General features: G+C 55.5%; 2 protein-coding genes across 4 annotated transcripts in view; one reads left to right on the top strand and one right to left on the bottom strand.

Annotated features, from left to right (window-relative positions):
* The window catches only part of SLC66A2 (solute carrier family 66 member 2), a 121,444-nt gene that overhangs the window by 9,556 nt on the left and 84,399 nt on the right, over positions 1-27,489 (bottom strand). For 2 of the 3 annotated variants that reach the window (XM_037805685.1, XM_037805687.1), the window contains one exon: positions 18,958-19,286. The exons of the other annotated variant lie outside the window; for it this stretch is intronic. In XM_037805685.1, the coding sequence (XP_037661613.1) occupies positions 19,079-19,286 (208 nt within the window). In that variant the 3' untranslated portion in view covers positions 18,958-19,078. Of the gene's footprint in view, positions 1-18,957; positions 19,287-27,489 lie in introns of those variants that run through there. 3 annotated transcript variants of the gene reach the window in all.
* KCNG2 (potassium voltage-gated channel modifier subfamily G member 2) lies at positions 91-14,958 on the top strand. The gene is made up of 2 exons (XM_037805994.1): positions 91-915; positions 14,149-14,958. The coding sequence occupies exons 1-2, from the start codon at positions 304-306 to the stop codon at positions 14,956-14,958; spliced, it is 1,422 nt and encodes a 473-aa protein (XP_037661922.1). The 5' UTR covers positions 91-303.

Below are 27,489 nucleotides of genomic sequence, written 5' to 3'. Positions count from 1 at the left end.
GCGATGTCAGCTACGCAGGAGAGCCCTGGTGAAGCGGCAAGGAGGTGGGGGGGCAAGGAAAGGGGTGGGGGGAAGGAAGGAGCGGGTTGAGGAAGGGGAGGAAGGAATGCGTGGGGGGGGTGGCGAGGAAGTCCTCAGGTCGGTCACCTCCCAAGCCCTCCGTTCACGCGCGTGTCCTGTGCTCCCGTGTTTTCCCTTCTTCCGCAGGCCCGGCCGCCCGACGGCTCCTGCCCGCCGCCTGACCGTGGCCCCCGCGGCGCCCCCGGGGCAGCCCCTCGGAGCGCGCAGGCCGCGCGGGGCGCCATGGCCCTGCTGCCCGGGCAAGCGGACGGCTCCGGCCCGGCGCGGCTGGTCACCATCAACGTGGGCGGCTGCCGCGTGCGCCTGCCCTGGGCCGCGCTGGCCCGCTGTCCGCTCGCGCGCCTGGAGCGCCTCCGGGCCTGCCGCGGCCGCGACGAGCTGCTGCGCGTGTGCGACGACTACGACGCGGGCCGCGACGAGTTCTTCTTCGACCGCAACCCGTGCGCCTTCCGCGCGCTGGCCGCCCTGCTCCGCGCCGGGAAGCTGCGGCTGCTGCGCGGCCCGTGCGCGCTGGCCTTCCGCGACGAGCTGGCCTACTGGGGCATCGACGAGGCGCGCCTCGAGGCCTGCTGCCTGCGGCGCCTGCGAAGGCGCGAGGAGGAGGCGGCCGAGGCGCGCGCCGGGCCCGAGCCGGGGCCCCCCGAGTTGCCCGCGCCCCGCGAGCCCCGCGAGTCTCGAGACGGCGCGCGCCGGCGCCTCCGCGACGTGCTGGAGAATCCGCGCTCCGGACTGGCGGGCAAGCTCTTCGCCGGCGTCTCCGTCTCCTTCGTGGCCATTATGGCGGTCAGCCTCTGCTTGAGCACCATGCCCGACGTCCGCGCAGAGGAGGAGCGGGTGAGCCGCGGCCCCGGGCACGGGTGGGTCGGGGGTGGGGCAGGAGCGGGGGGCGGGCCGGGGGTGGAGTTGGGGGCCAGGGGCCGGGCGTCGAGGGGTGGGGGGCCAGGCAGGGCCTGGGGCTCCAGGGCGCACGCTGAGCCCTGGGCCTGCACGCACCACAGCCCCCAGCAGGGGCTGAACCTGCAGACAGCAGCCCCGCTTCGCAGGATCCGGGTAGGTCCGCAGCAAGGTCCGCGGCCCAGGAGCCACCATGCACCAAGACGGCCGAGGCTACCAACGCCACCGACGTCCCCAAAGCAGCGAGGCGGGTCAGCGGCCTTCTCCTGTGAACCTAATAGCGCGACTGGTCAGGCCCTCACAGCAGGACGACGTGGGGGTGAAATAGGCAGTGTCAGGACTACCGGCAGACACGTGTGCTTTAATCCTAAATTCGGACATCCCAGACGAAAGGGACGTTTTCCCCAAGGTGGAGAGCCGGGGCGGGCTTCCAGCACACACAGGCACGTGTCTTGGGGTACAGGACTTCAGGATCAGCAAGCTGACCCACTCGTTGTCACCTGTGTTCTCCCGGTGTCCCTTCTCCCAACCCAGTAATCTGCAATATAGGATGGGAGCAGACATGCCAGGTCATTGGTTGCTACATGAAGAGGCCAGGAAGGAGGAAAGAAAGCTGTCCGTGGTTGTGCATTGCCCTTGGTGAGGGACCGTGGGCATCAGGCCCGAGGGAGCCGGTGTTCAAGGCTTGAAGGAGTTAGGGGAGAAGAGGCTGTTCCTGCGTTTGAGCTGATGGGGTGAAGGTCACCTTGGAAGAGTCAGTTGCACCCTCTCATGTGCATTGCCAGGAAAGAGGACACCTCCGGTGAGCCGGGGCTGCCCTCTGCCTTGAGCCCCATGGGGAGAACAAACTTTCAGAACTGTCCAGATGTCAGGGTGTTGGGCTCCGAGCTACTTTTGTGGGGCTGACACTTGTGGATCTGGTGGGCAATGTCCACATCCTCCTGGAGCAGGAGCCCTTAAAGCTGTCTTGACCAGGAGAGCACTATCCTGACTGAAGTCTAAATTTAAACAGAAAATTAGGACATTGGTTTGGCTTCCTTGTTGTTTGGGTGCTGATGACTCAACTGTCATTTCCAGTTGTCTTGACTAAATGAGGGTTTCCGATTCTGCTTCTAAAAAGAGTCTTTTTGTGTTTGGATTTTCTAGAAAGCAGTAACTCCATGCAATGTTCAGGAGGGAGAAAAGCCATTTACATAAGAATCAGGGAGTGGGAGAAGGCGGCAGGGTCTAGTGCAGCCACGCTGGGAAGCCAGCCCTTGCCCTTTGCCCTGAACCCCTGAGCCCTGTCCACAGGCTCCACTGGCCTTCGTGTACCCACCCACCATTTATATCCATCCGTCCACCACCTGGTCCTCATCTCCCCAAACATGACCTCACATTACCCACATACCATCTCACCAAACAGCTATCACATTAAAAAATAATAGCTCTTAATTTTGATGAGGATGTGGTGAAAATACTCATGCATTATTGCTGGTAGTGCCAGTTAACGTGGTCTCTTTGGGAAAGTGGTTCAACAATATGGATCAAGAACTGTAGAAGTATCATTCTCCCACTGAAAACATTGATCCTGAGAAATGCTTCAAAACACAGGGAAAGATGTATGCCTAGGTGCACCGGAATGTTAATTAAATGACAAAATGTGGAAGACATCTATGTGTTCAGCTAGGGACTGGTTAGGTAAATCACCTTTGCTCCACTTGGTGGAATACGTGCAACCAGTAAACACCAGTTATTCATGTGAAAAGATGCTTAACTTTACATATAATTATGTAAGTGCAGATTAACCTAACAATGAGATTCTGTATTTCATTACTCAACCTGACGAAGGTGATCAAGTGTGGATAACTGACAATGCCTGATGCCTCCTGCTGTGGGACCAACGGCGATTTTATGCCTGGGTGAGAGTATAAATGTACATGACTTTTATGGAAAATTTTGGCAGTTTTTCTCAGAATTTCAAATGCACGTGCACTTTCACACAGTAGTTCAACATCCAGGAACTTATCTGACGGAAACACTCAAGCAAGAATGCAAAGATGCATGTCTAAGGATGTTTCCTGAGGCATTGTTTTTAAAATCAAAGGCCAAAAAAGTTAACAAATTACACTCATCTGTACAGCCAGCATCCATCAGAAAGAATAAAAGAATGAAGCATCACTGTATGTACAAAATGGAATCTGCCTGAAATATATCATTAAATAAAACAAGGAATTTGCAGGACAGTATGTTTTTTCTGATGCTTGTACATGCAAAGAACAAATCTAGAAATATTTGCAAGAAACTGCTTATGTGGTTGACTCTAGGAAGTAGGACTGAGAGGCAGAGAGGATATTTTACTTTTAATTTTATCTTTTCCTGTCATTTCAATTTTTTTTACTGTAAGTGTAAAAACTAGTTTTTTTTTTTTAATAGTTTAGAAATGAACAAGGAGAGGGCTGTGGGAAGATGGCAGGGTGGGAAGCTCCAGGAATCAGCCTTCCACCAAGACAACTGTGGACTGGTAGCATCTGTCTGAATCGATGATTTTAGAACTCTGGCCTCTAGGGGAGCACTGCAGCCTCCAGGAAGAGCCAGAGGAAGAAGCTGGAATATTGCAATAAATTTCAGGTGAATTTCACCCTGTGCAGCACTGCCACCTCCCAGCCCCAGCCATGTGGCAGCAGCAGTGGGGACCGTGGCCAGTGCAGCTTGCTGGGCCAGGGTGGGTCATAAGGACTCAGTCCTCCAAAACCCAGGGCTTTGTGGTCAGATTGCTGGTCACTGCTTGTAATCAGCTACTTCAATTACCACCCACCCACAAAAAAGCAGCAGAGGAGGCTTGAAGAGGGTGTACTTAGTTTTTCTTTCTCTTCTTGACATTTTCCATTCCCTGTTTGGGAGCTAAAATAGTTTTGAAAAGTCACAAATTGATGGCTCCAGCCCTCAACAACAACAAAAACCTCTTAACCCCAGAGGAGTGGGGTGAACTACAGAGTTGCAACAACTTAATACTCAGATGATCAGTTCTCAGCAAAAAAATTATAAAACACACAAAGAAACAGGAAAGTAGGGCCCATTCACAGGACAAAAGAATTTGTCAGAAACCATCCCTGAGGAAGCTCATACCTTGGAACTATTAAATCAGCCATCCTAAATATGTTCAGTGGGCTAAAGAACCTTTATAAATGAACTAAAGGAAATTAGGAAAACATTGTCTAGATAAAATAAAGAGATGGAAACAATAAAAGGAATCAAACAAAATTCTGGAGCTACAAACTACAGTAATTGAAGTGGAAAACTCATTAGGCAGATGCAGCAGCAGAAAGGATCAGCGAACCTGAGGACGGGACGGTAGAGATCATCCAGTATGAGGAGGAGACACAAAAAATAATGAAAAATGAACAGAGCCTGAGGGACCTATGGACACCATCAAGCATAACAGCATTTGCATTATTGGAGTCCCACAAGGACAAGGGGGAGAAAGAATATTTGAGGAAATAATGGTTGAAAACTTCCCCAATCTGATGAAAGACATGAATATACACATCCAGGAAGCTCAATGAACTCCAAGCAGGACAAACTCTGAGAGATCTACACTAAAACACATTATAGCAAAATTGTCAAAATCGAAAGAGGATTTTGAAACCAGCAAGAAAGAAGCAACTTGTCACGTACAAGGATCCCTAATAAGATTAAGAGCACATTTCTCATCAGAAGCCACAGAGGCCAGAAGGCAGTGGCGTGGCATGTTTAAAGACCTTAAGAAAAAAAACTGTCAACCAAGAATTCAAAATCCAGCAAAATTATCTTTCAAAGTGAAGGAAAAATTAAAATATTTACAAATAAACAAAAGCTGAAAGAAGTCTACCAGAAGACCCGCCCTGCAAGAAATGCTAAAGGGAACATTTCAGGCTGGAATAAAAAGGTCCAGACAGCAAAACAAAGACAGGAGAAGAAATAAGGTGATGACAGAGGCAGCTATAAAATCTCGTACTATTGTAATTCTGGCTTGTAACTGCTTTCCCCCCATATGACTTAACAGGCAAACGTGTAAAATCACATTTTAAATCTATGTTAATGGACACCCAATATATAAAGACAAAATCTGAGACAGTAACAGTATAAAGTTGTCTGCTTCTGTGAGATCAAAAAACAGAACTAAAATGCAGTGACCCAAAGTAAAGGGTCTTCAGTTCACCTTTAATCAGCCTTTTGCGGCCCACCACCCAGGAGGGGGGCTCTGTGCCATGTGGTGGATGGTGGGGGCCCCATAAGTGACATACAGCTTGACTTATTTAGCAATTTATATCTTGCTTTTTTTTCCCCAATTTTAATAGTAATATAAGGTCATTGCAAAAATGTCAGGGTGTGCATACATGCATTTTTTAATGCAGAGTTAGCCCCTCCCCATATTTTCTGTGTGGCTTCGTTTTATGGATTTCAGCGTCGGGGTGGGTGTTTTTCAGCCCCTTGCTGGCTCCAGTTGTCCTTGGGAGTGACCCTTCGGTTGGGCCTGTTTGCTGTGGCCGCAGGTTGAACTTCTAGAAGTTGCTGAAGCTGCTACCCCTCGACCGCGGGCCCTTGTGGGGCTGCCCCCTTTATCCTGAGGAAAGCTGTTTCCCGGACGGGCAGCTTCGACCCGATTCCTGAGCCGCGAGCAATTTCAGTTCCCGCAGTTCGTGTTCTCGGAAGAAAGCAGCCGGCGGGGGCGGGAGCTCTGAGAGGCCCCCGGGGGTGCAGAGGCTTTTTCTAAACCCGGCACCCGCCTCGGGCCTTGGAGGGGCTCCTGGGACTGCACTCGCTGTGGAACCAGCAGAGGGGTCGCAGCCCCCGCCCCACCCGGGGGCAGCGCGCAGAGGGGGCTGAGCCGACCCGGCAGGGTCTGCCCGGGCCTTGGCGAGGGGCGGCGGGGCCGGGCTGAGGACGGAGGGTCTGCGACCCGCCGGAAGGCGCCGCCTTGAACCGCACCCGGAGCGCTCAGCCTCTTCGGAAAGCAGCCGCGGGGCTCCGACTCACAGAGCCCCAGGGCGGGCAGGCGGGAGCCCCCGGGCCTGGTCTGACCGGCAAGCGCGGTCCCGGGCCCACCTCCCTCCATTTAGCTCCAGGGAAGCCCCTTCTCAGCGCCGTCTCCGGCCGCTCCACTGAACTGCGATGGCCAGGCGCACCCGCCCCTCCTGCCCGCTCCCCTGCGCCCTGAGGGTCTCCTGCTCAGCGGGCTGCCCCCTCCCTCCCCCTCCCCCTCCCCCGTCCCCCTCCCTCCTCTCCCTCCGCCTTCCCCTCTTACCCCCCCCCACTTCCCTCCGTCCCCAGGGAACCCGCTCACCTCCCACCCCACTTCACCCCAATGGGTTCTTGGTTATCCCATTCCCGGCCTCCTTCCTGGAGTCAGCCCACCGCTACACGCCCCTTCCACTTGGTTCCACAGAGACTCAGAGCTCCGCCATCTTACATGAAGCCTTTGCCGGAACTTTCCATGGTGGCCCTGAGGGAAAAGGAGCCCAGGCCCTGCCCCCGAGCCCCCCTCCTCCCTGGCCATCCCCGCTGACCGCCCAGTGGGTCACCCTCCTCCTCTCGCGCCCTGGATGTCCTGGCTCTCCTGCTCCCTCTCGGCCTCCCACCTGGGCCGTGCAGGGTCGGGGCGACTCTGAGTCCCCAGACATATCCGCCAGCACTTAGGCCCCCCTCTGCCTTAGCTGAGACCCCACCCCTCACCCCCCAGTCACAGCATCCCCATCCCCACCAGGCCCCCCCACGCACCCTTCCTCCTCCTCCCACCGCAGCTGCCACAGCCCTGCCCTCACCACCTGAGCCCCGAGCAATTTCAGTTCCCGCAGTGCAGTTCGTGTTCTCCGAAGAAAGCAGCCAGCGGGGGCGGGAGTTCTGAGTGGCGTCTGTGATGACCCCTCTCTGCAGGTCATCATCCTCGGTCACCCCCATATCAGAGATCAGCCCCCGAGTGCAGTGACGCCACCTGGAAACCTGCCCAGGCCACCTCCCTGCCCTTTGGTCTGTGCGCGGCTCTGGCCACGGTCTCCTCATTCTCTCCCTGGCGCGTCCGCCCCTCGCTCCTCAGGACCCCTCTCCGAAGGCCCGACCCCTGCCCGGCTCCCGCCTCCTCACCAGAGGGGACAGCCCCTGCCTGTGCGACTGCCCCAGCCTGGCCTCGCACCTCGGAGGACTCTCCCGGGTTCTGGCCACATGTGAGCGGGGAGCTCCGAGGCTGCCGCTCCGCCCGCCGTCCCCCCGGCGGGCACCCGGCGCAGGGGAGGTGCTGAGCCGGACTCCCTCAGCAGGGCCCAGGGCCCGGCGTTTCCCGCATGTGCCGAGCGCGGCAGCGTTGTTTCCACTCCCGGAGTCGCACCCTGGAGGGGACCCGTTGGGACTCTGAGCACCGCAGTGGCTGCACCGACCTGTCCGTGGGGCCCCGGCAGCGCCTGGTGGAGGGGCTTGAGCAGGAGGAGTGCTCCTTCGCCAGCCCCGGGGCGCGGCCGGGTCCGCAGGCACCGCCTTATACCAGGGGGGACCGGGCGGGCAAAGGCGGCTCCCGCCCGGCATGATCGCGAGCCCGGACTCCGGGACGAGGGCCGGGTTCCGGATTCCCGTCTTCTCCCTTTGCGTGTCCTGCGCGGGCCGCGCGCGGCAGGGAACCGTGGGACGCGCGGGGCCGGCTCCTGGGGCCGGGAGGCCGCCTCCCGGAGTCGGGCAGTCAGACCAGGGAGCGTCGCGGCTGGGCCCGGGGCGGGCTTGGTCGGCGCCGGTGCGCTCTGGCCGCCACAGGGCTGTCATCGCTGGGCTGGAGCTTCTGGCGCAGGAGCACCGGAGGACTCTGCTCTTCAGCCATGAGCAAAGTCCCCTTTCATTTTAGTAGAAACACCGCAGGGAACTGGCAGGGGTGGCTGAGGGTGAAAATCCACTGAAAACTGTACACGTGGGAGCTGTTCGCTGGCTAAGGAGGGGGAGGGGGAAGCCTGAAGCCACTGCTGGGCTTGCACTTAATTTGGTCTCCCTCCAGGAGTGTTTCCCATGGAGCCTGGGTGCTCCTCGCTTGCCCACGACCCCATGTTCACACCCACAGCCTCCCTCTCCCCCGGCCCCGGTGAAGACGGCCAGCAGGGTCTGTGCATCAGACACCAGGCAGGCCGCCTCAGGGTCCCAGCTGTCAAAGGAGCACTGAACAGGTGCCCACAGGGCCTGCAGGTGCCTGCCAGCCAAGCACGGGAGCCACTGTCACAGGGAACCTTGAGGTTGCTCCCCACGACCCACTCAGCTCTCCATCCCTCGCTCACAGCGACCTACACACAAACAGTCCTTGTTAAACTCATAAAGGGGGTGTCTGCAGCTTGCGGTCTAATTAAAAATAATCCAGAACATCAGTGAAAATGTAAGTAAAAAGCCAAGAAATCCAGCAGTAAGGGGCAGCCCCTTAAAAGCGAGGTGAGCCAGGCCGATGTGGGTTTGTCGCTGACCCGCATCTTGAGCCAGTGGACCAGACACGTCAAGTTAGGATACATCAGGGTCTGTTTCCTGGGGTTAAAGGTTCCAGAAATGCTTCCCTCCAATTAGCTTGCCCCCTTTCAGGCAGGGGAAGATGTCTAGGAGTGATTTCATCACCTCTGACCCCACGGGGTCCCTGTCTCCAAATCCTACCTAGGACCGACCCGCCAGGGCAGCTGCAGGCCGCCAGACTCTCGGCGCTGCCCACTGGCCCCTTGCAGGTCCCTGACCTCATTACGTGGGTGAGCTGGGGGTGCACTGGGACAGGCTGGCAGCCCAGGGTCTCTGCCCCCCACTTCCGGGGAGGGCCGCGTGGCACAGGCTGGCACCTGCCCTTCCCCCGGCCTGAGGCACGAACCGCTTTCCAGAATGGGGTTGCTTTCTTCTCCTGCAGAGTCAGGGCCTCTGTCCTCAGCCCTCCCACTGGCTGTTTTCACCCTGGGAACTCCAGTGTAAGCCGGGGTCCTGGTCCAGCAGGCAGGCCCTCCGTGTTGGAGAAGATGCCCCAGTGGAGGGACCAGGACTGAAGCCAGGGCCTGGCACAGAGGGCGCTGACACTGAGGAGAGCTCAGCACCCAGCCCTCTGCTCACTCCCAGAAGGGTCTTGAGCAGCTGGGAGCGGGAGCTGCCCAACCTGCCCCGTGCCTCAGCCCCGTGCCCCTCTTCACCACAGAAACAAGCACATGTCCAGTATGTCTGGGCTGGCTGGGGGCCTGTGGCCAGGGGGTGGACCAGGGCCCTCTCGTCTCTGTGCCCCTCACAGGTCAGTGCTGGGCCTGCGGCCAGCCACAGGTGTGGGCAGTTTTCCAAAAGTCAGTCTGTCCTCATCACCCAGCCTCGCGGAGTGACACAAGCTAATGGCTGCTGGTCTGGGGGCTTCTCTCTCTCTGGCTAAGAGGCTGCTGTGCCCCCAGCCTCAGGAGCTGAGCAGAGGTGGGGTTCTGTGGTCAGGTGCTCACCGGCAGCATGTGCCGAGCCAGGGGCTCACCGGGGAGGACGAGCAGGAGGCCCCGGCCTGGCCCGAGTCTGCTCACCCCCTTGCTCGGGCAGGCTGGACGTGGAGCACATGGAGCACGGGGTTGTGCCGTAAAGGATGTATAACGTGAATTTGCCATTTTAACCATCTTTAAGTGTATAATTCAGTGGTGTCAATTACATCCACAATGTTGTACAACCATCTCTCCACTATCTCATTCCAAAATTTTTTCCCCAAACAGAAACTCTGAACCCATTAAACAGTAACTCCCCATTCCCTGATCCCCAGCACCCAGTAACCTCTAACCTACGAATTTGCCGATTCTGAACATTTCCTGTAAGTGGAATCATACAATATTTGTCCTTTTGTGTCTGGCTTATTTCGCTCAGCATAATGTTTTCAAGGTTCATCCATGCTCGAGCATGAATCAGAATGTCATTACTTTTTATGGCTGATTGTACATTCTGTAGGTAAACCACATTTCATTCATGCCTTCATCTGTGGATGGACATTTAAATTGTTTCTACTTTTTGGCTATTGTGAATAACGGTGCTTATGAATATCTGTGCCAATATCTGTTTGAGTCACTGTTTTCAATTCTTTGGGGCATACACCTAGGAGTGGAATTGTCAAAGGTTCCAATTTCTCCACATCCTTTCCAACATTTGTTATTTTCCTTGTTTCAGTTACAGCCATTGAGCTACCACAATGGTATCTCCTTGTGGTTTTGATGTGCATTTCCCTAATGACTAATGATTTTGAGCATCTTTTCATGTGCTGCTTGACTGTATGTCTTTTTTTTTTTTTTTTGAGAAATGTCTATTCAAGTCTTTTGCCTATTTTTTAAATTGGGCTGTTTGTCTTACAGTTGTTGAGTTTTAGGAGTTCTTTATACATTCTGTACATTAAACCTTTATCAGATATTTGATTTGCAAATATTTTCTCCCATTTTGTGGGCTGTCTTTTAACTCTCTTGATAATATCCTTTGATGCACAAAAGTTTAGAGTTTCAATGAAGTCCAACTTATCTGTTTTTTTGTTTGTTTGTTTGTTTTTTGGTTTTTTTGTTGTTGTTGTTGCCTGTGCTTCTGGTATCACATTTAAGAAACCATTGCTACATTCCAGGACATGAAGATTTGCCCCTGTTTAAATTTAGGTCTTTGATCCATTTTGAGCTAATTTTTGCAGGTGCTGTGAGATAGGGTCCAACTTCAGTCTTTCACATGTGGATTTTCAACTGCCCCATCACCATTTGTTGAAGAGACTGTTCTTTCCCCATTGAATGATCTGACACCCTTGTTGAAAGTCAGTTGATCACATAAGTGAGGGTTTGTTTCTGGATGATCTATTTTATCCCACTGGTCTATGTGTCTCTACTTATGCCAGTACCACGCTGTTTTGATTACTACAGTTGTTTTTTATGTTTTGAAATCAGGAAGTGTGCATCCTCCAACTTTGTTCTTTTTCTTCAAGATTGTTTTGGCTACTCTGAGTTCTTTAAAATTCTTCTGAATTGTAGGATGGGTTTTTCCATTAATGCAAAAATGCCACTGTGATTTTGATAGGGATTGCATTGAATCTGTATCTCACTGTGGGTAGAAATGTCATTGTAATCTTAAGGCTCCCAATCCATGAACACGGGATGTCTTCTGTTGTCGTTTGGAGCTGTTATGAACCCCAGAAACTGCCACGTTCTTTTAATCCATTCTTGTGGGTGCAGACCTATCATAGGTGGGACCTTTTGATTAGGTTATTTCATTTGAGTATGACCCACCTCACTCAAGGTGGATCTTAATCCCCTTTCTGAGTCCTTTATGAGAAATGAAATTAAGAGAAGCCCATAGACAAAAACCCGAGAAGCTAAGAGAAAAAGACACAGAAGCTGAGGAAGGAAGCCCCACAGGTGGAGGAGCCAGAGGCCAAAGGCAATGAAACCCGGGAGAGAAGGACAAGCAGACGTCGCATGTGCCTTGCTGTCCGACAGAAGGGCCCAAGCTTACCAGCAGCCTGTCTTCAGAGAAGGTATCGTCCTGCTGATGCCTTAATTGGGACATGTTCATGGCCCTAGAATTGTAAACTTGTAAGCTAATATCCCCATTGTTAAAAGCTGACTCATTTCTGGTATATCGCATTCTGGCAGCTTTAGCAAAAAGAAACATCTTCCCATTTAATTAGGTCTTTATTTCTTCAAGTGATGCATTGTACTATTTGGTGTAGAATCTTACACATTCTTCGTTAAATTTATTCCTACAAATTTTATTCTTTTTGATGCTATTGTAAATGGAATTGTTTTTCTTAATTTACTTATTGAATTGTTCATTACTAGTGTATAGAAATACATCTGATTTTTGCAGGTTGATTTTGAATTCTGCAACATTGCTGAATTCATCTATTAGCTCTGACATTTTCTGCCATGTGGATTTTTGGGGGCTTCCTAGGTATAAGATCATCTAATCTGTGAATAGAGATAGTTTTACTTCTTCCATTCCATTTAGATACATTTTACTTATTTGCTTGACTAATTGCTCTGGCCAGAACTCATAATGTGGTGTAGCAGTAGCAAAAGTGGGCATCTTTCTCTTCATCCTGGTTTTAGGGGAAAAGTTTTCAGGTCTGTGAGGTTTTCATAACCTTTATCACATTGAGTAAGTTCCTTTCTACTTATAGTTATTGATTGTTTACATCATAAAATGGTGTTGGATTTTATCAAGTGCTTTTGATGCATCAATTGACATGATCATATGCTTTTCCCCTTCTTTCTATTAATGTGGTTTATCACATTGATTTATTCTCCTATGTTGAACAACCCTTGCATTCCTGGGATAAATCCCACTTGGTCATGGTGTATAATCCTTTTAATATGCTGCTGAATTTGTTTTGTTAATATTTTGTTGAAGGTTTTTACATTTATATTCATAAGGGATATTGGCCTGTAGTTTTTTTAATCTAGTATTGTCTTTATCTGGCTTGGTATTAGGATAACACCAGCCTCATAGACTCTGTAAGGAAGTGCTCCCTCCTCTTCAACTTTTTGGAAGTGTTTGAGAAGGACTGGTGTTAACTCTTCTTTAAATGATTAGTAGAACTCATCATTGAAGCCCTCTGGTCCTGGGCTTTTTGATTACTGACTCAATCTCCTTACTTGTTGTAAGTCTATTCAAATTTTCTATTTCTTTTGAGTAAATTTTGGCAATTGGTATTTTTCTAGGAATTTGTCCATTTCATCTAGGTAATCCAATATGTTGGCATATAGTTGTTCATAAAATTCTCTGATTCCTTTTATTTCTGTAAAGTCAATAGTAATGTTCCCTCTTTCATTTCTGATTTTAGTACTTTGAGTCTCCTCTCTTTTATTCTCAGTCAGTATAACTAAAGGTTTGTTAATTTTGTTGATCTTTTCAAAGAATCAAAATTTGATTTTGTCGATTTTCTCCATTGTTTTTGTATTCTCTATTTCATTTATCACAGCTTTAATCTTTATTAATAATTTTGGGGTTTAGTTTGCTCTTATTTTTGTAGTTCCTTAAGGTGTAGAGTTAGGTTGTTGATTTGAGATCTTTCTTCTTTTTAATTTATTTACAACTGTAAATTTCCCTCTGATCACTGCTTTTTCTGCTTCCCATAAGTTTTGATATGTTGTTTTCATTTCCATTTGTCTCATGGTATTTTCCAATTTCCTTTTTTTTTTGTCTTCTTTGACCCCATTGGGTGTCTAACAGTGTTGTGTAATGTCTGCACATTCTGTGAAATTTTCAGGTTTCCTCTGTTATTACTAGTTTCATTCCATTGTGGTCACAAAAGATACTTTGTATGATTTCAACCTTTTAATTGTATTAAGATTTTTTCTGTGGGCTACATATAGTCTATGCTAGAAAAGTTCCATGCACTTGAGAAGAATGTGTTCTCTGCTGTGGATGGGTGGAGTGGTCTGTATATGTTTTAAAGGTCTTGCTGGTTTATGGTGTTGTTCAGGCCTCTATTTCCCTATTGTTCTTCTGGCTGGTTGTTCTATCAATTATAAAAAGTGGGATATTATAATCTCCAACTATTATTGTAGAACTGTCCACTTCTCCCTTCAATTCTGTCCATTTTGCTTCATTTATTTTAGGCCTTTGTAGATTTAGGTGCATATATATTTTAATTCTTATATCTTGCTGGATTGAACCTTTTCTACATATAATGTCCTATGTGTCTAATTTTGATTGTCATTCACCAGATATTTCCTCAGCAATAAAGAGAAACCTGAAGGAGAGCTTTTCTCCAGACCTGGCAACTGGTCAACTACTGGGCTTGTCAGGCTGCTTTGAAGAGGGAAGGTCTGGTCTGCGGGCTGGGGAGGGGTCCCGCTGCAGGTCGCAGGGTGAGGATGTGGCTGACAAGGGCCCTGAGGCAGCTCTGCAGCAGTAAGCGTCTGCCATCAGCCCAGTCCCTCCTTCTGCGTCCTCCGCAGATGCCTCTGGAAGCCGCCAGCGCGGAGCTTCAAGGTCTGAGCGCCCGCGCTTTCCGCACTCGTTTACAATACCCGGGGATCTGCCCGGAGATTAAGCCTCCTCCCGCTTTCGTTTTTTTTTTTTTTTTTTTTTTACAGGAAGTGGGCTTTTCTGTCTGTGCCCCTCGCCACCTGTGGCTGCAGTCTTCCACGGGTCGCAGCCGGGAAGGGCAGCCGGGAGAGCCCCGCATCTCTTCCCGAGCGGCCAACACGTCCTCCCTTCTCCCTCCAGGGCGAGTGCTCCCCCAAGTGCCGCAACCTCTTCGTGCTGGAGACGGCGTGCGTGGCCTGGTTCTCCTTCGAGTTCCTGCTGCGCTCCCTGCAGGCGGAGAGCAAGTGCGCCTTCCTGCGGGCGCCGCTCACCATCCTCGACCTGCTGGCGCTGCTGCCCTTCTACGTGTCGCTGCTGGCCGACCTGGCGGCGGGCGCGGGCCCGGGCCCGGGGCGCTCGCTGGAGCGCGCGGGGCTGGGGCTGCGGCTGCTGCGCGCGCTGCGGGTGCTGCACGTCGTGCGCCTGGCGCGCCACTCGCTGGGGCTGCGCTCGCTGGGGCTGACGGCGCGCCGGTGCGCGCGCGAGCTGGGCCTGCTGCTGCTCTTCCTCTGCGTGGCCATGGCGCTCTTCGCGCCGCTCGTGCACCTGGCCGAGCGCGAGCTGGGCGCGCGCCGAGACTTCTCCAGCGTGCCGGCCAGCTACTGGTGGGCCGTGATCTCCATGACCACCGTGGGCTACGGCGACATGGTGCCGCGCAGCGTGCCCGGCCAGGTGGTGGCGCTCAGCAGCATCCTCAGCGGCATCCTGCTCGTGGCCTTCCCGGTCACCTCCATCTTCCACACCTTCTCGCGCTCCTACGCCGAGCTCAAGGAGCAGCAGCGGCGCGCCGCCAGCCCCGGGCCGGGCCCCGACGACGACGACGACGACGACGGCACGCGCGACGACAGCACGCGCTCGCCCACCGAGGACGACGGCGCGCACTCCCCGGCCGAGGACGGCGCGCTGGGCCCCGCGGAGGAGCAGGGGGCGGCCGGCGGGGGGCTGCAATGACTGGGCCCCCCGGAAGGCGGCCCCAAGCTTTAGAGAGTCGCCACCGCAGCCGGCCGCCTCCCAGCACACACCCGGGGGACCCACAGAGTCGGGGTCGTGCGCCGCCGCTCCCACGGCCCTGGTTGGGGACACAATTAGGAGACGGGCCTCGGGCAGACCCTGCCCATTCCCCTCGGGGCAGAGCCCGCCCGCGGCGCCAAGCTGCCCCTGTCCGGGCTTTGACTAAACAAGAATTCCCGGAGAACATCACCAGCCTTTGCTGCCCTCCTCTTTCCTTTTCTTTTGGACTGTTCATGCTCTATAGCTAGCCAAAAATAATTTAAGAAAGCCCCCCAAAGAAGACCCCCCTCCCCAGATTCATCCCTGCTCTAGCCCCTGCAGCCTCCCCCCTGCCCCCCACCTCTGCCCCTGTCCCTCCACACAGGCGGGGCGGGTCCCCATCACCACCCTGAGGACACGGCCCAAGGCACCACCTTTGGGGGTTCCCAGCACCTCCATTCCCTGACACTGAGCTCCTTGGGGAAAGGGACCCTGGTACCCTCACTCCCATTCGTGCCCCAGTGCTGGCTCCAAAACTCAAGGTTTGCACGTGGACCTTGGAAACCCTTTCTTGCCCTTTCAGCAGGCCTCGTGGCCTCCTTGTAGGGAAATTTGCCCAACACTCAGTTCCAATGCAAGAAAGCACCCCTCTGCTCTCCCAGGCTGGCCGCAGAGGGAGCAGTTCCGTGGAAGGAGATGAGGGGGAGACACCCCTCTGGGCAGGCCCCTCACCTTCAGGTGCCCCCCTCTGGGCTGTTTTCCCCACTCTGGGCAGCTGCCCCCCTTTCTGGGTGGCCACCCCTCCTCCAGGCAACCCCCCTCCAGGCAGTCCCGACCCCCCTCCCCCTGCCTCCAGGTGGTCTCCCCTCTATCCCAGGCAGCACAGGGGCTCCCCCAGGGACGGTCAGTGTGCAGCTGCTAGAAGCTGCCTGTCCTCACAAAAGCCAGAGCCTTTTCTACTTCTGAGAAAGGGAACTTTCCAAATCATGCTACTTTGTAACAGTTTTAAAGAGCTCAGCTATGTTACCTGAGACATCACAGCCCAGACCCAGCAGAGAGGGGGACCTGCCTGTAGCCACCATTGCATCGTGGCTTTTAGCAGGGTCTTGGTGTGGGGTTGGAGCCAGGAGGGGAAGGGAACATGCTGTGGGACGGGGCCTATTTGGAAACATTGGTATGACCAATATCCGAAACGCTTGTGCAGCACAACAAAACGTGCTGGGGGTTTCCCATGCGGCTCGGAGTCGGCGTTCCTGTCCTGTGGCCTGCGGCCGCCACAGACCAAACTGTCACAGAGCAGGACCCACAGAGGGGAACCCCACTGAGAGGGACCCCAGAGAGCGGGAACATCATAGATAGTGACCCCAGAGAGAAGGGCTGTCACATAGTGGGGCCAACACAGAGCAGTGTTGGCACAGGCAGACCAAAGTGGCAGCGTGTCCTGTGGCAGGGAGGGGCCCTTCCACGAGTGCAGGGAGCCAGTCAACACAGAGCGGGAACCACGGGGCAGCTCTGCCCTCCCTGCCCAGGGGCCAGCTGGACATGCCCCCCTTGGAACTGCACGGGGCAGGTGCCTGTTTCCCCCGAGCCCTGCTCTGTCCTGCCTGCTCCCCCTGGGGTGGGGACTGGGCATCTGGACTGTCGGGCCGGGAGCAGTGGCAGGGCCGGGCAGGCTGGGCACGCACGGGGGGTGTGCCTGTGCCCACGAGCCCACCTGTGGGGAGCCACCACCTCAAGGCACTGCAGGACTCCAGGGCTCGGCCCCCCCCTCCCGGTCGGATGGACCAGCTGACCCCCCACGTCCTCTCAGCCCAGGGTGGGGGGCTGAGGCTGAGCACACCCCTTCCCCAGGATCTCTGCCCTCACTCTGGAGTGTGGCCCAGGGCTGCCATGTGGGGACGCTGCGGGGTGTCCAGTGGACCCCCCCCCCCGTGCTCCCCCCTCCCCAATGCCCTAGTGTACTCCTGGGGGCTGCTCAGACCCAGCAGTGCAGCACCAGGCTGAACCAGTGTCAGTGCTGGGGACTGAAAACCCCTATGTTTGCTGCCAGAATAAACCCAATGCCTGCTTTATTTTAGGGGAAAACGCTCCCCCTCCAAGTGCACACACAGTTTCTCCCTGGCCAGCTGGACACCGGGATGGCAAAAGCAGCTCAAAAGGCATTGGCAGAAGTTAACCTTTCGTTTCTGCTCAGCTCCCTCTGCAGCCCTCCATCTGCTCTAAGTGTCGAGGCTCGACTCTGGGGGAGATGGAGGGTGCTCACCCCAGGAGCTTGAGCTGTATGGCTATCTTGCCCCCATTTCCAAAGTATTGTCCTTGTAGAAAGGAGGAGCTGTAAAAATAAATATGATTAAGTTCTGGCAGAAAGAGACCATCAAATATTTATTTGATGAGAAGTTTGTCCCTCACCAATTTAGATACTCTCCATGAAAGAAAAAATTGTTTGTTACAGTCTCCTCTACAGACTTGTCCCAACCTTGTGATTTCCTTCATTTTTCCTTAAAACCCTTCCTTTGAACTTTAAACAACACGCTCCCCATCATCTGGAGCCAGTGGGGAAGAGAAGGTTCTGTCTTGAACACGTGACCTGGCCGAGGTCCAGCTCCCAGCAGTGGTGCCTGGGGGCCCAGGGCTGGGGAGAGGGGGCGGGGGGGGCACCATGGCCAGGCCGGGAGCCCCAAGGGGTCAGGCTGTCCCAGGTCGCCCGGAGGTGCCCACCCCCAGCCCCACCGGCCAGGAGAAGTTTCCTGACCGTGATTCCGAGCCCTGCCATGCTGATGTCCACATTCCATTCACGAAGCCACACTGAACGGTGTATCGTTTATTGATTTACAGTCACCACAGCTGTCAGGGGCCGCGACGCACCGAAGTGGAGGATACATTCCTTCAACAAGGAAGCTGCACCGGAATCGGTGGCAATTTAATTTGGAGGCAATGACTGCTACAGACGTCTCTTTTCGTTTTTAAAAATAAACGTTTTCAAAGCATCTAGTAGGCCCAAGAGTTATGCGAGGTCCTCACTCAAAAACATTCAGGAGTTTCCCGGAGGAAAGCTCAGGAGGAGGAACCGGCTTTGCACATTCTCCCAGCCAACAGCCGACGGTGCCTGTCGGCGGAGCTTTGGCACTGGCAGCCCGTGCGGCCCGCCCAGGGAGGCCACCAGGGCCGCGGGCGCTCACAACGGGGCCGGGGCTGCCTGGGGGGCACCTGCGCTCAGCAGACTCGAAAACAGGGCAAGGGGGGCCCGGACAGGGGTTCCCCTCCCAGCAGACCCGGCCGGACCCAGACCGAGTGGCCACACACCGGCAGACACGGAGGGTGGCGGGCGGGGAGGTGCGTGGCCCGTCCGTCCCGGCTCTGCAGGGTCACAGCTGAGAGCTCAGGCCGCGGGCGCCGAAGCCTCGGGCAGGGGGGACCGAGGGACCCGCGCTGCCGCCTCTCCGTCCTGGAAGCCGCAGAGCAGGCCGAGTCCTGAGGTGCACACGGCGCCAGGACAAAGGAGGAAACGCCGGGAACCTCCTCCTGCGGAGCCTCGGCGCCGCTCCTGTGGCCAGAACTCGGGGCTCTGGTTCCAGACACCCCGAGCCCTCCTAGCCGGGCCGCTGAGGCGCTGGCCGGGGTCTGCCCAGCGTCCCCCAGGGAAGAGCCTGAAGCTGAGGGGGTCCGGGCCCCCAGGCAACCGCTGGATCCGCGGACCCAGCCCCAGGCCGCAGGAGCCTCCAAACGCCAACCCCCGTCGAACAAACAGGCAGCAACGCGGAGGGGCGCCCCGCAGCTCCCGTCCGCCACACCGGAGGACACCCCCAGGCATCCTCCGGGCGCGCAGCCCCCACCCCGTCCAGCCCCGCCCCCCGCCCGGCTGCCCCCACCCCCATCCCCTCCCGGCTCCCCGGCTCCCCGGCCCCCCACCCTGGCCCACACTCCGGCAGCAGCGGCAGCCCCCACCCCGCCGTCCTCTCCCCCCTTCTCGTGCCCCCACCCTCAGAGGCGCGCACGGTGGGGTGGTCCTACAGTGCGCGCGGAGGGGGCGGCCCTCGTCTCACCCACGCGTCCCCACCGGTCCTCGGCTCCCCGCGGGTGCTCAGAGGGCCTTGGCGCTGGCGGGGTGCGCGGCGTGGGGCGCCGGCTTCGGGGGACGCTGGGCGTAGGCGCAGGCCTGCAGCAGGATGGCCAGGTCCACCAGCACCTGCAGCAGGCCGCACACGGAGAACTGCGGCGGCGCGCGGTTCAGCAGGAAGTAGGCCGTCTTGAAGGCGTCGCCGCTCGTCCACATGAGCACCATCTTGATGCTGGAAGACAGGGGCCGGGGGTCAGCGGCGGAGGGGGCTTTCTGTCTCAATGGGTGCTGTTCTCCAAGCTCGGGGCTGCCACCTAAAGGAAGGGACGCTCCAGGAGGGCGGGAAGGGAGCCTGCACTGCCCCCCAGCATCGTGGGGTGGGGTGGGGTGGGGGTGCACAGCCCACGGATGCTGCTTCTCCTCTGGCCTCTGAGGACTCACAGCAGAGCCCCGTGGGTGATGGAGGGACCTGGGGGAGCGGGGAAGGGTGGGCACCTGCCGGGCATGCAGGAGCACTCAGGCAGCAGAGGGCCCTGGACAGCAGCAGGCCCTCAGGGGGCAGGGCTGGGGCCCTGGGGGAGCAGGGGGCCAGAGCAGATCCCCAGGCTGCAGACAGAACCGCCCACCGGGCACTCGCTGCAGCCGCCGCCACCTCCCCAGCCCAAGTGTGCCCTCACCATCTGCAGTCCTGACCGCGAGCAAGGGTCCAACACGGAAGATTCCGCAAGGAGTGCCCCGGTCAGTGGGACAGAAGCCAGAGAGAGGAGTTGATCCCCCTTCCCCTGAGCTCCTCCCACCCCTGCAGGAGGTGCCCCACCCTGCACCCAAGGGTGCTGAAAACACAACCCAGAGGCCTAAGGAGTCTGCACCACCCCTGCAGACAGCAGAGGGCCAGATGCCTTGGGAACTCCCAGGCAGGCCCAGACCATCCTCACACGTGAAACGCGCCGAGGTGACTCCCACCGCTCTAACTGGGGCAAACTCCCATCATGTTAGTCCTTATGGGACAGAAAACCACCGTGAGCAACTGATGGACAACTGCCACTTATTGCTGTTTGTTCTACATGCATTTCTCACTTGCACCCAGCATTCAAGACCACAGCGTGCCAAGTAATGAAAATAAGCCAACTGCATTGTTCTGCACACACTATGCTTAGATTCACATTTCCATCAGCAGGTTGGACCTTTCAAGGCTTCAGGAGGCTGCCCAGGGCCCAGGGAGGAAGGGGTGACAGCCACTCTTCTGGGTGTCCCAGCAAGCAGGGACCCCCTCTGCCTCCCGATGCCTTCCCAACCTTCACACATGACTGGCAGCTCTTCCAGGGGCCACTACTCAGGAGGGTGGCAAGTCCATCCAGCCTGTCTGCGGGTGCTCCATGTCTGAAATGTTTTATTTGGCTTGCAATGTTGGCTCACAGTTTAAAAAAATTTTTTAATTAGCTGATTACTCTGTGTAAAAAAAAGAAAAAAAAATCCAGATTTCTGGCTTCCCTTGAAAAAGATCTTTTTCAGATCTTAAATGATGAATTCAATTTCTTTAGTAGATACAGGACTATACAGGCTATTGATTTCTCCTTGGGTCTGTTCTGGTAGTTTGTGGCTTTCAAAGAATTGGTCCGTTTTGTTTAAGTTCTCAAATTTATGGGCCTAAGGCTGTTCACAGTATCCTGTTTGCTGTCTGTGGGGTCACAGCCTTCCTCCATTCCTGGTACTGGTCATTTCTTTGTCCCTCAGGCAAAGTTTATCGATTTTCATGATCTTTTCAAAGAACCAGCTTTTGGTTTACCTGACCTTCTCTACTATTTTGTTTGTTGTTAATTTCAATTCTTTTTGCATCTTTATTGCTTCCTTCATTCTGCTTGCTTTGGGTTTACTTTACGTTTCATTTTCTGGTTTCTAGCAGTGAAAGCTGAGATGGTGATTTGTGATGGCTCTTGTCTCAGGCACCTGGTGCTCTAACTCTCTCAGCACATTGCAGCGGCCAGCCCCCCACCCCATCCTGTAAGAGCCCCCTTCCCACCCCTCAGACCAGAGAGAGGGGGTTCCGGAACTCAGGTGAGGTGGTGTCCAGGCTGGCAGACAAGGAAACTGTCTCAGTCACCCCCAGTTCAAGATCTGGGCTCCCACCCTTTCCTGTGCAATGTCCTCATGCAGCGGCCCAGGCGTGTGAACCAGGTTTTCAGGTGAGTCGGTGGGAGGGATGGAGTAGGGAGCACCTGTTCTAGAAGCCTGAGACAGGCCTTCCCGTGACTGATGCATCTCCAGCCCCTGCCCCCACAGCTGCTGCAGGTGTTGCTGATTTTCCCTGATGGGCCCCCATGGGCCTCTGACTCAGTTTCCCCTGCAAGAATGTATCTGAGAAGCAGAAAGGAGTAACTTATTGCTGTGGTATTTTGTACAAGGGATTTATCACCTGCAAAATCAGAAACCTTCCCCACTCTCCAAAGACCTGCCTTCCCCTCTGCAAATTCTGTCTGCACTGGGAACCAACGCAGAACCTGGGAGTTAAGCAGCAGTGAAACGAATGGTGACAGCCTGTGGATAATTCGGCATCATGCTTGGCAGCCAGCTCTTGGCAAGCTTCAGGGCCACCGAGAGACCAGTCAGGGGTCTGCCCAGACGACAAGCAGAAAGCCATAGCAGGGGAGCAGGTGGGGGCCCTAGGCTTGGGCAGGAGCACGGGGTTCACAGGCAGAGATAGAATGCCATGGCGAATCACAGAGGCTGTGAAGAACAAGAGGGAAACATGCTCGCGACACACTGGAGAAGTGGGCTGGCCGACAAGGTGAGTTAATGAAACCCACAGCTGCAGCCAACAGGGGTTGCAGCTGTTGGATGGAGCTAATGGCACAAGACAGGGCTTCCAAGTGAGACACCGGGGGCCAGGCAGCAGGCCCCTGGGGAGGTGGGGAGCATCCGGGCAGCCCCAGGCCAGGCCGTGTCGTCTGAACTGCCCAGTGGCCTCAGCCTGCCGGGCCGGGCGGCTCAGAGCTCCCCGCAGCTCGCAGCACTCCCTTTTCAAAGGAAAATCCACACTGACAAAGCCAGCATTCCAAGGAGAAGCACAGAAACGCAGAGATTTCTGCAAAAGGCCGAGAAGACAGGGAGACACCCAACATGCCACAGAGGCTCGGGAAATGAGTGTGCAGTTCAATTTCACAGAACTAAAAGTTCAAGGCACTTTTCAGAGGCATCTCAGAGACCGTCCCTCCAAAACAAACAAACAAAACCAAACCTGACACACCAAGGCCTCTCCCAAGCAGAGGTCAGGTGGGAGGAGGGGCTGGGGGCCCCTCAGGTCAGACTGTGGGAGACCACGGGGGGGCGGGGACACGCTGTGAGGCCACCCGGCCAGCGGAACAGGGTCCAGGAAGGAGCTGCGGCCACAGCGGTCAGGCAGGCTCTGGGAAGGGGGCGGCAGCGTCTGCAGACTGTCCCTCGGCAGAGAAGCACCTACAGACAGCTCTGGCGGGAGGCCCCCAACTCTCCAGGCCGCCCTGGGGGAGATGTGGCTGCCCCCCTAAGCTTACCACCTCCAGGACAGACACAGTCCCAGCAGCCAGCCCTTCTACTGCCCCCAGGACCACCCAGACCAGGGCCGCGACCCAGGCACCCGAGCGTCCAGTCCCGGCTGGACGCCAGCTCCCCTCCCCAGCGCCCTGCCACCTGCTGCCTGAGGTTCCCCGGCCAGCTGATGCTACCCCTGACCTCGGCCGCACCCTGCTGCGCTGCGGGCCCTGCGAACGGCTCCTGCGGCTCTGCATCCTCACGGCCCTGGAAGTGGGCACTCTCTCCACTGGGGACACAGAGGGAGCAAGGCTGCCATCTCCTGTGACCCCCCGCTCAGCTCCTTTCTCCAACGCCTGGAGCCCAGGGAGCACGGCCAGTGGAGAAATGGGGAGTCTCTTCCGGACAATCGTTTTAGGGTCAGACATCCTGGGAAAAGCAAAGGAAGGAACAGCCCAGCCCCGCCCCACCCCACCCCACACCTTCACAATCTGCCCCTTCTGCCTTAAAGACTAAAGGAGAAGGGGCCTGTCCCCACTCACAAACATTCACACAGGATTATAGCATAAGCCGCCTCTTAACGACCCAGGAAGCGGAGCTGACCCACTGCGCAGTTTGCTGTTAGGATAAACACCCGGCAGTTTAGAGGTAATAGACGGCGTTGCTGGATTTTACTGGAGGCTCTCCATTGCCAAGGATGTTCTAGAAACTGTAAACACAAAACATGTGCTGCTTTCCTCTGGGTCTTCAGCCTCCCCAACATGCAGAGGGACGCCAACAGCGTTTTTCCCACTTCATTTTCTCCCAATCCTCAGAGGATTTTATTTTTTTTTGGACACATATGGACTAAGCTGTAATTTAAAGTACATTTAAGCCGTAATTTAACTTTGATGTCCTCTTATTCTAAAACCTTACAGGAACACCAGCTGATGAAAAGAACCGGTGAACCACAAACACATTCTGTGTAGTAAACCACGGGCAGCGCGGAAGAGGATCACGGTGGAGAGCGTTCTGCGCCTGCCTTCCCCTCGGGCGCCCGGAGCCGGAGCAGCCGCCGGGCAGGCCCAGCCCGGTTTCCACGTTCCCCGTTTCCGCGCCGAATTAACTCGAAACAACTTCCAAAATATCTCCGACCAAAGGCAGTCAAGCCAGTGTGCAAGAGATAAGGCTTGTATCTCCCGTGTTAGAATCCGGAGAAACCTAATCGCGGTTCTGGAGCTCAGTGTGGGCGGAGACTCCGGGAGGGAGGGGCGGGCCCGGGGGGGAGGGGAGGGGAGGAGCGGGCCCAGGAGAGGGGGGGGCCGAGGAAGCGGGAGGAGGGAGAAGGGGGGAGGGAGGAGAAGGAGGGGAGGGGAGGGGGAGACGGGAGGGGGGAGGGGAGGGACAGGGAGGGGAAGGAGGGGAAGGAGGGGGGCAGGAGGCGGGGGCGGGCCAGACGGGGAGGCGGGGGCGGGCCTTGGGGGAGGGAGGAAGGAGGGGGCGGGGCGGGCGAGGCGGGGAGGGGGAGAGGACAGGGGAGGGAAGGAGGGGAAGGAGGGGGAGGAGGCGGGGGGGGCGGGCCCGGGGGAAGCGGGGCGGGCTGGGGGAGGGGAAGGAGGGGGAGGGGAGGGGACGGGGGAGGGGAAGGAGGGGGGAGGAAGGAGGGGGGGAGGGAGGCGGGGGGCGGGCCCGGGGGAGGAGGGGGAGGGGGGGGAGGGGGGGGGTGGGCGGGGGAGGGAGATGGAGGCGGGCCCGGGGAGGGAGGGGAGGGGGAGGAGGGGGACGGGAGGGGGGAGGAGGCTGGAGGCGGGCCGGGGGAGCGGGGGCGGCTGCCCGGGAGGGAGGGGCCGGCTCGCCCACTGAGCGGAGCCCGCGCAGGGTCCCCGGACGCCGCGGGCGCAGGGACGGGCCTCACGCGCGGAGGGGCCTCGGAGGAGAGTCCGTCCGAGCCTCTAAACACGCTGCGCCTTCTTTATACCCGAGAGCTAGATGGCACCAACGGTCTCCACAATGCGGCGTTACCACTGGGGTGGGCAAGAAAATGCAAAAACCTCAATATTATTTTTTTATCTACAGACACTAGAAATCAAACACTTCAAAATGATTTAAAGCACGTTTCATAATTTATAAGCACGTGTGTTTCAGCGGGGCGCTTGCTCCCGGCCGCGGCGTTGGGTCCTTGGCAAAACCCCGCACACCCCAGAGGGCCGGGCCCCAGCCGCTGGCGTGAAGGGGCGCCGGGGGAGGCGGGCGAGGGGCGCGGGGGGCGGCCGGGGGCGAGGGGCGCCCCGCGGACGCAGTGCGCGAGCGGCCGATGAGCCAGGCCGGGGGCGCGCAGTCGCTCACCGGACCCCTCCTCCTGGGCAGGGAAACGCGCGCGACGGAAGCTCCGCAGTGTTCACGTCCACCCGGGCTCGGACGCGGGCGGGACTAGGGCCCTGACTCCGGGGCGGGAGCCGGGTCCTCAGCTCCGCACAACCCCAGTGAGGAATTTCCGGAGGACGGCAAACTCCCCTCCCTCCCACGGCCGCGGTTACAGGCCTCCCCCTTAGCAGACGCGGGAGGGGAGCAGGGCCCTGCTGTCACTGTCCAGTGGACGGTGGTCCGCTAAGACCCGTCCTCCTGGATGGCTGGCTTGTCCTGGGGAGTCCCTCCCCCGTACAAGGGCGCCCATGAGCCGTTGACTGCAGTTTGGGGTGCAGGGGGAGAGAGTCGGGCTTCGTTCTTCCAGTGCGGGCAGGGGCCTTGCAGCGGGCGGCTCCTCCCCTGCAGCCCTGCCTGCAGCTGCCGCCTCTCTGAGGGCCTTTCCTGGACCATGACCTCATGGGCTCCACATCTTTCCCCCCAAACTGTCCGCAGTCTACGATTGCCCTCCCCTCCATCAGGAGTTAAGTGCTGAGCCCGCAGTCTGGCTCCACAGGGCCGCCCACTCTTCCCCAGCTCCCCTTAAACCCACTCAGGCTTGCTAACCTCCCTGCCCTGCTCAGCACCCCTGTTCCCACCCCAAACACGGGTCCAAGGCCACCTTCTCCCACCCAAAAAATATCCCAGAGGAGGAAATCTTTGTGGCCTTGGGTTGGACAACAGTCTCTAAGATATGACAAGCAACCAAAGGGGAAAAAGCAGATCAGCTAGACTTTATGAAATCAAAAACTTTTTGGCTGCAAATGATGCCATCAAGAAAGCAAAAAAGACAACCTACAGAATGGAAGAGAAAATTTGCAAAATCATATACTAATAGAAACCCTTACAACTCAAACAACAAAAAGACAAAACAACCCAATTTTAAAATGGGCAAAGGACTTGAATAGACATTTCTCAAAGAAGATATTCAAATGGCTAATAAATACCTGAAAAGATGTTCAACATCATTAGTCATAAAGCGAATCAAAACCACGAGAGATGCCACTTCCACCCACTAGAATGGCTATAATTAAAAATAGCAAGTGCTGGTAACAAGGAAGGGTTGCTCATGAGAGTATAAAATGATGAAGTGCTGTAAAAAAGTGTGACAGGTCTCAGAAAGGTAAACATGAATTACCACAGGACACAGCAATTCTATCTGGAAATGAAACACACACTTCCAGCAAAAAGCTGTACACAAATGTTCATCGCATTATTATTCTGATAGCAAAAAGGGGAAACACCCAAGGGTCCATCAGCCGAGATGGATAAACAAAATGTAGTTTATCCATACAATGAAATATTATTATAGACAGGATATGGTACCGACACGTGCTACAACATAGATGAACCTGAAACACGATGCTGAGTGAATATACGCCCAGACAACAAAGGACAAATATGGATGATTCATTACAGAAAATGTCCAGAAAAAGCAAATTCATAGAGACAGAAAGTTGGTAGTGGCTGCTGAGGGCTGGCAGCACTGGGTGAAAATGGGGAGTGACGGCTAATGGGCCCAGGGTTGCTTTGGGATGAAATGTTCTAAAATAGCTGTGGGGCAGGTTGTTCAATCTGTGACTACAAACTGCTGAATTCTACACTAAATTTAAATGGTGAATGTATGGTATATGAATTATATCTCATTATAGTTATTTTTTAAAGTTCCATGCCTTTTGTGGGTGCAGTCTTCCTTTATATTGTGCTTACTGTGGATTTTTCTTTTTCTTTTCTTTTTTTTGGGGGGGATCTTAATCATGCCCTGTACATGTAGAATCCTCTATTTGGGGAAACTGTTACATGAGAGACAAGAACAGCACGTGAGGCTTTAGGGGATGACGGTGAGGGCAGCGGGGGAGACACACGCCGTCTCCAGCGGATGAGACCCCAGGGCTGCATGCTCTGGGGGTTTGGGGGTGAAGCCTGCACTCCGTCAGGTGAGACCCTCGCTCCGGCAGCCCGAGGGCGGTGGCAGCTCAGGTACGGGCAGGGAGCAGGCAGCGTGGCTGTGGGCTCCGAGTCTGCCAACACTGCTAGGGGACCTCGGTGACAGGGTCTCAGGCCCGCTGCAGCCCCCCACACACACCACCCTCCTCCAGGCCTGGGCTGGGTCTGTGCCCCATGTGCTTTCCTAAACTCTCTCTGCTCTGTTTGCCTGCATGTTTGATGGCGGATTCCCCCAACATAGTCCATTCCCATTTGTCAACCACAATTCGTTCCACTGTGATAGTTTTTCAAAATGGCTTCCTCTTATCTTTTTACACCCACCTCCTGGCTCTTCAATGATAGCTTGTTAGGAAATAGTCTTCAATTTTTGTAAAAAGTTGAGGAGAAGAATGCAAATATTCTTACAGAATTTGCCTTTGGGTTTTTTCTGCCTTAATTAGTAACATTATTTCAAAAGCCTCGTCATCTTCTATCACTGGTTCACATGCCACAACCACTTATATTTTTTAAAAGTTAAATTCTTCAAAATATCTATGGCAGTTGGAAGAAAGTTTCTGCTCCAACACAGATAAAGTGTGCATATGCATGTGTGTGTGTGT

Source organism: Choloepus didactylus, chromosome 16 (assembly GCF_015220235.1).
Source record: "Choloepus didactylus isolate mChoDid1 chromosome 16, mChoDid1.pri, whole genome shotgun sequence".
Taxonomy (NCBI): Eukaryota; Metazoa; Chordata; class Mammalia; order Pilosa; family Megalonychidae; genus Choloepus; species Choloepus didactylus.
Note: the sequence above shows the minus strand (reverse complement) of the source record. Positions and strands in the feature narration are given on the sequence as shown.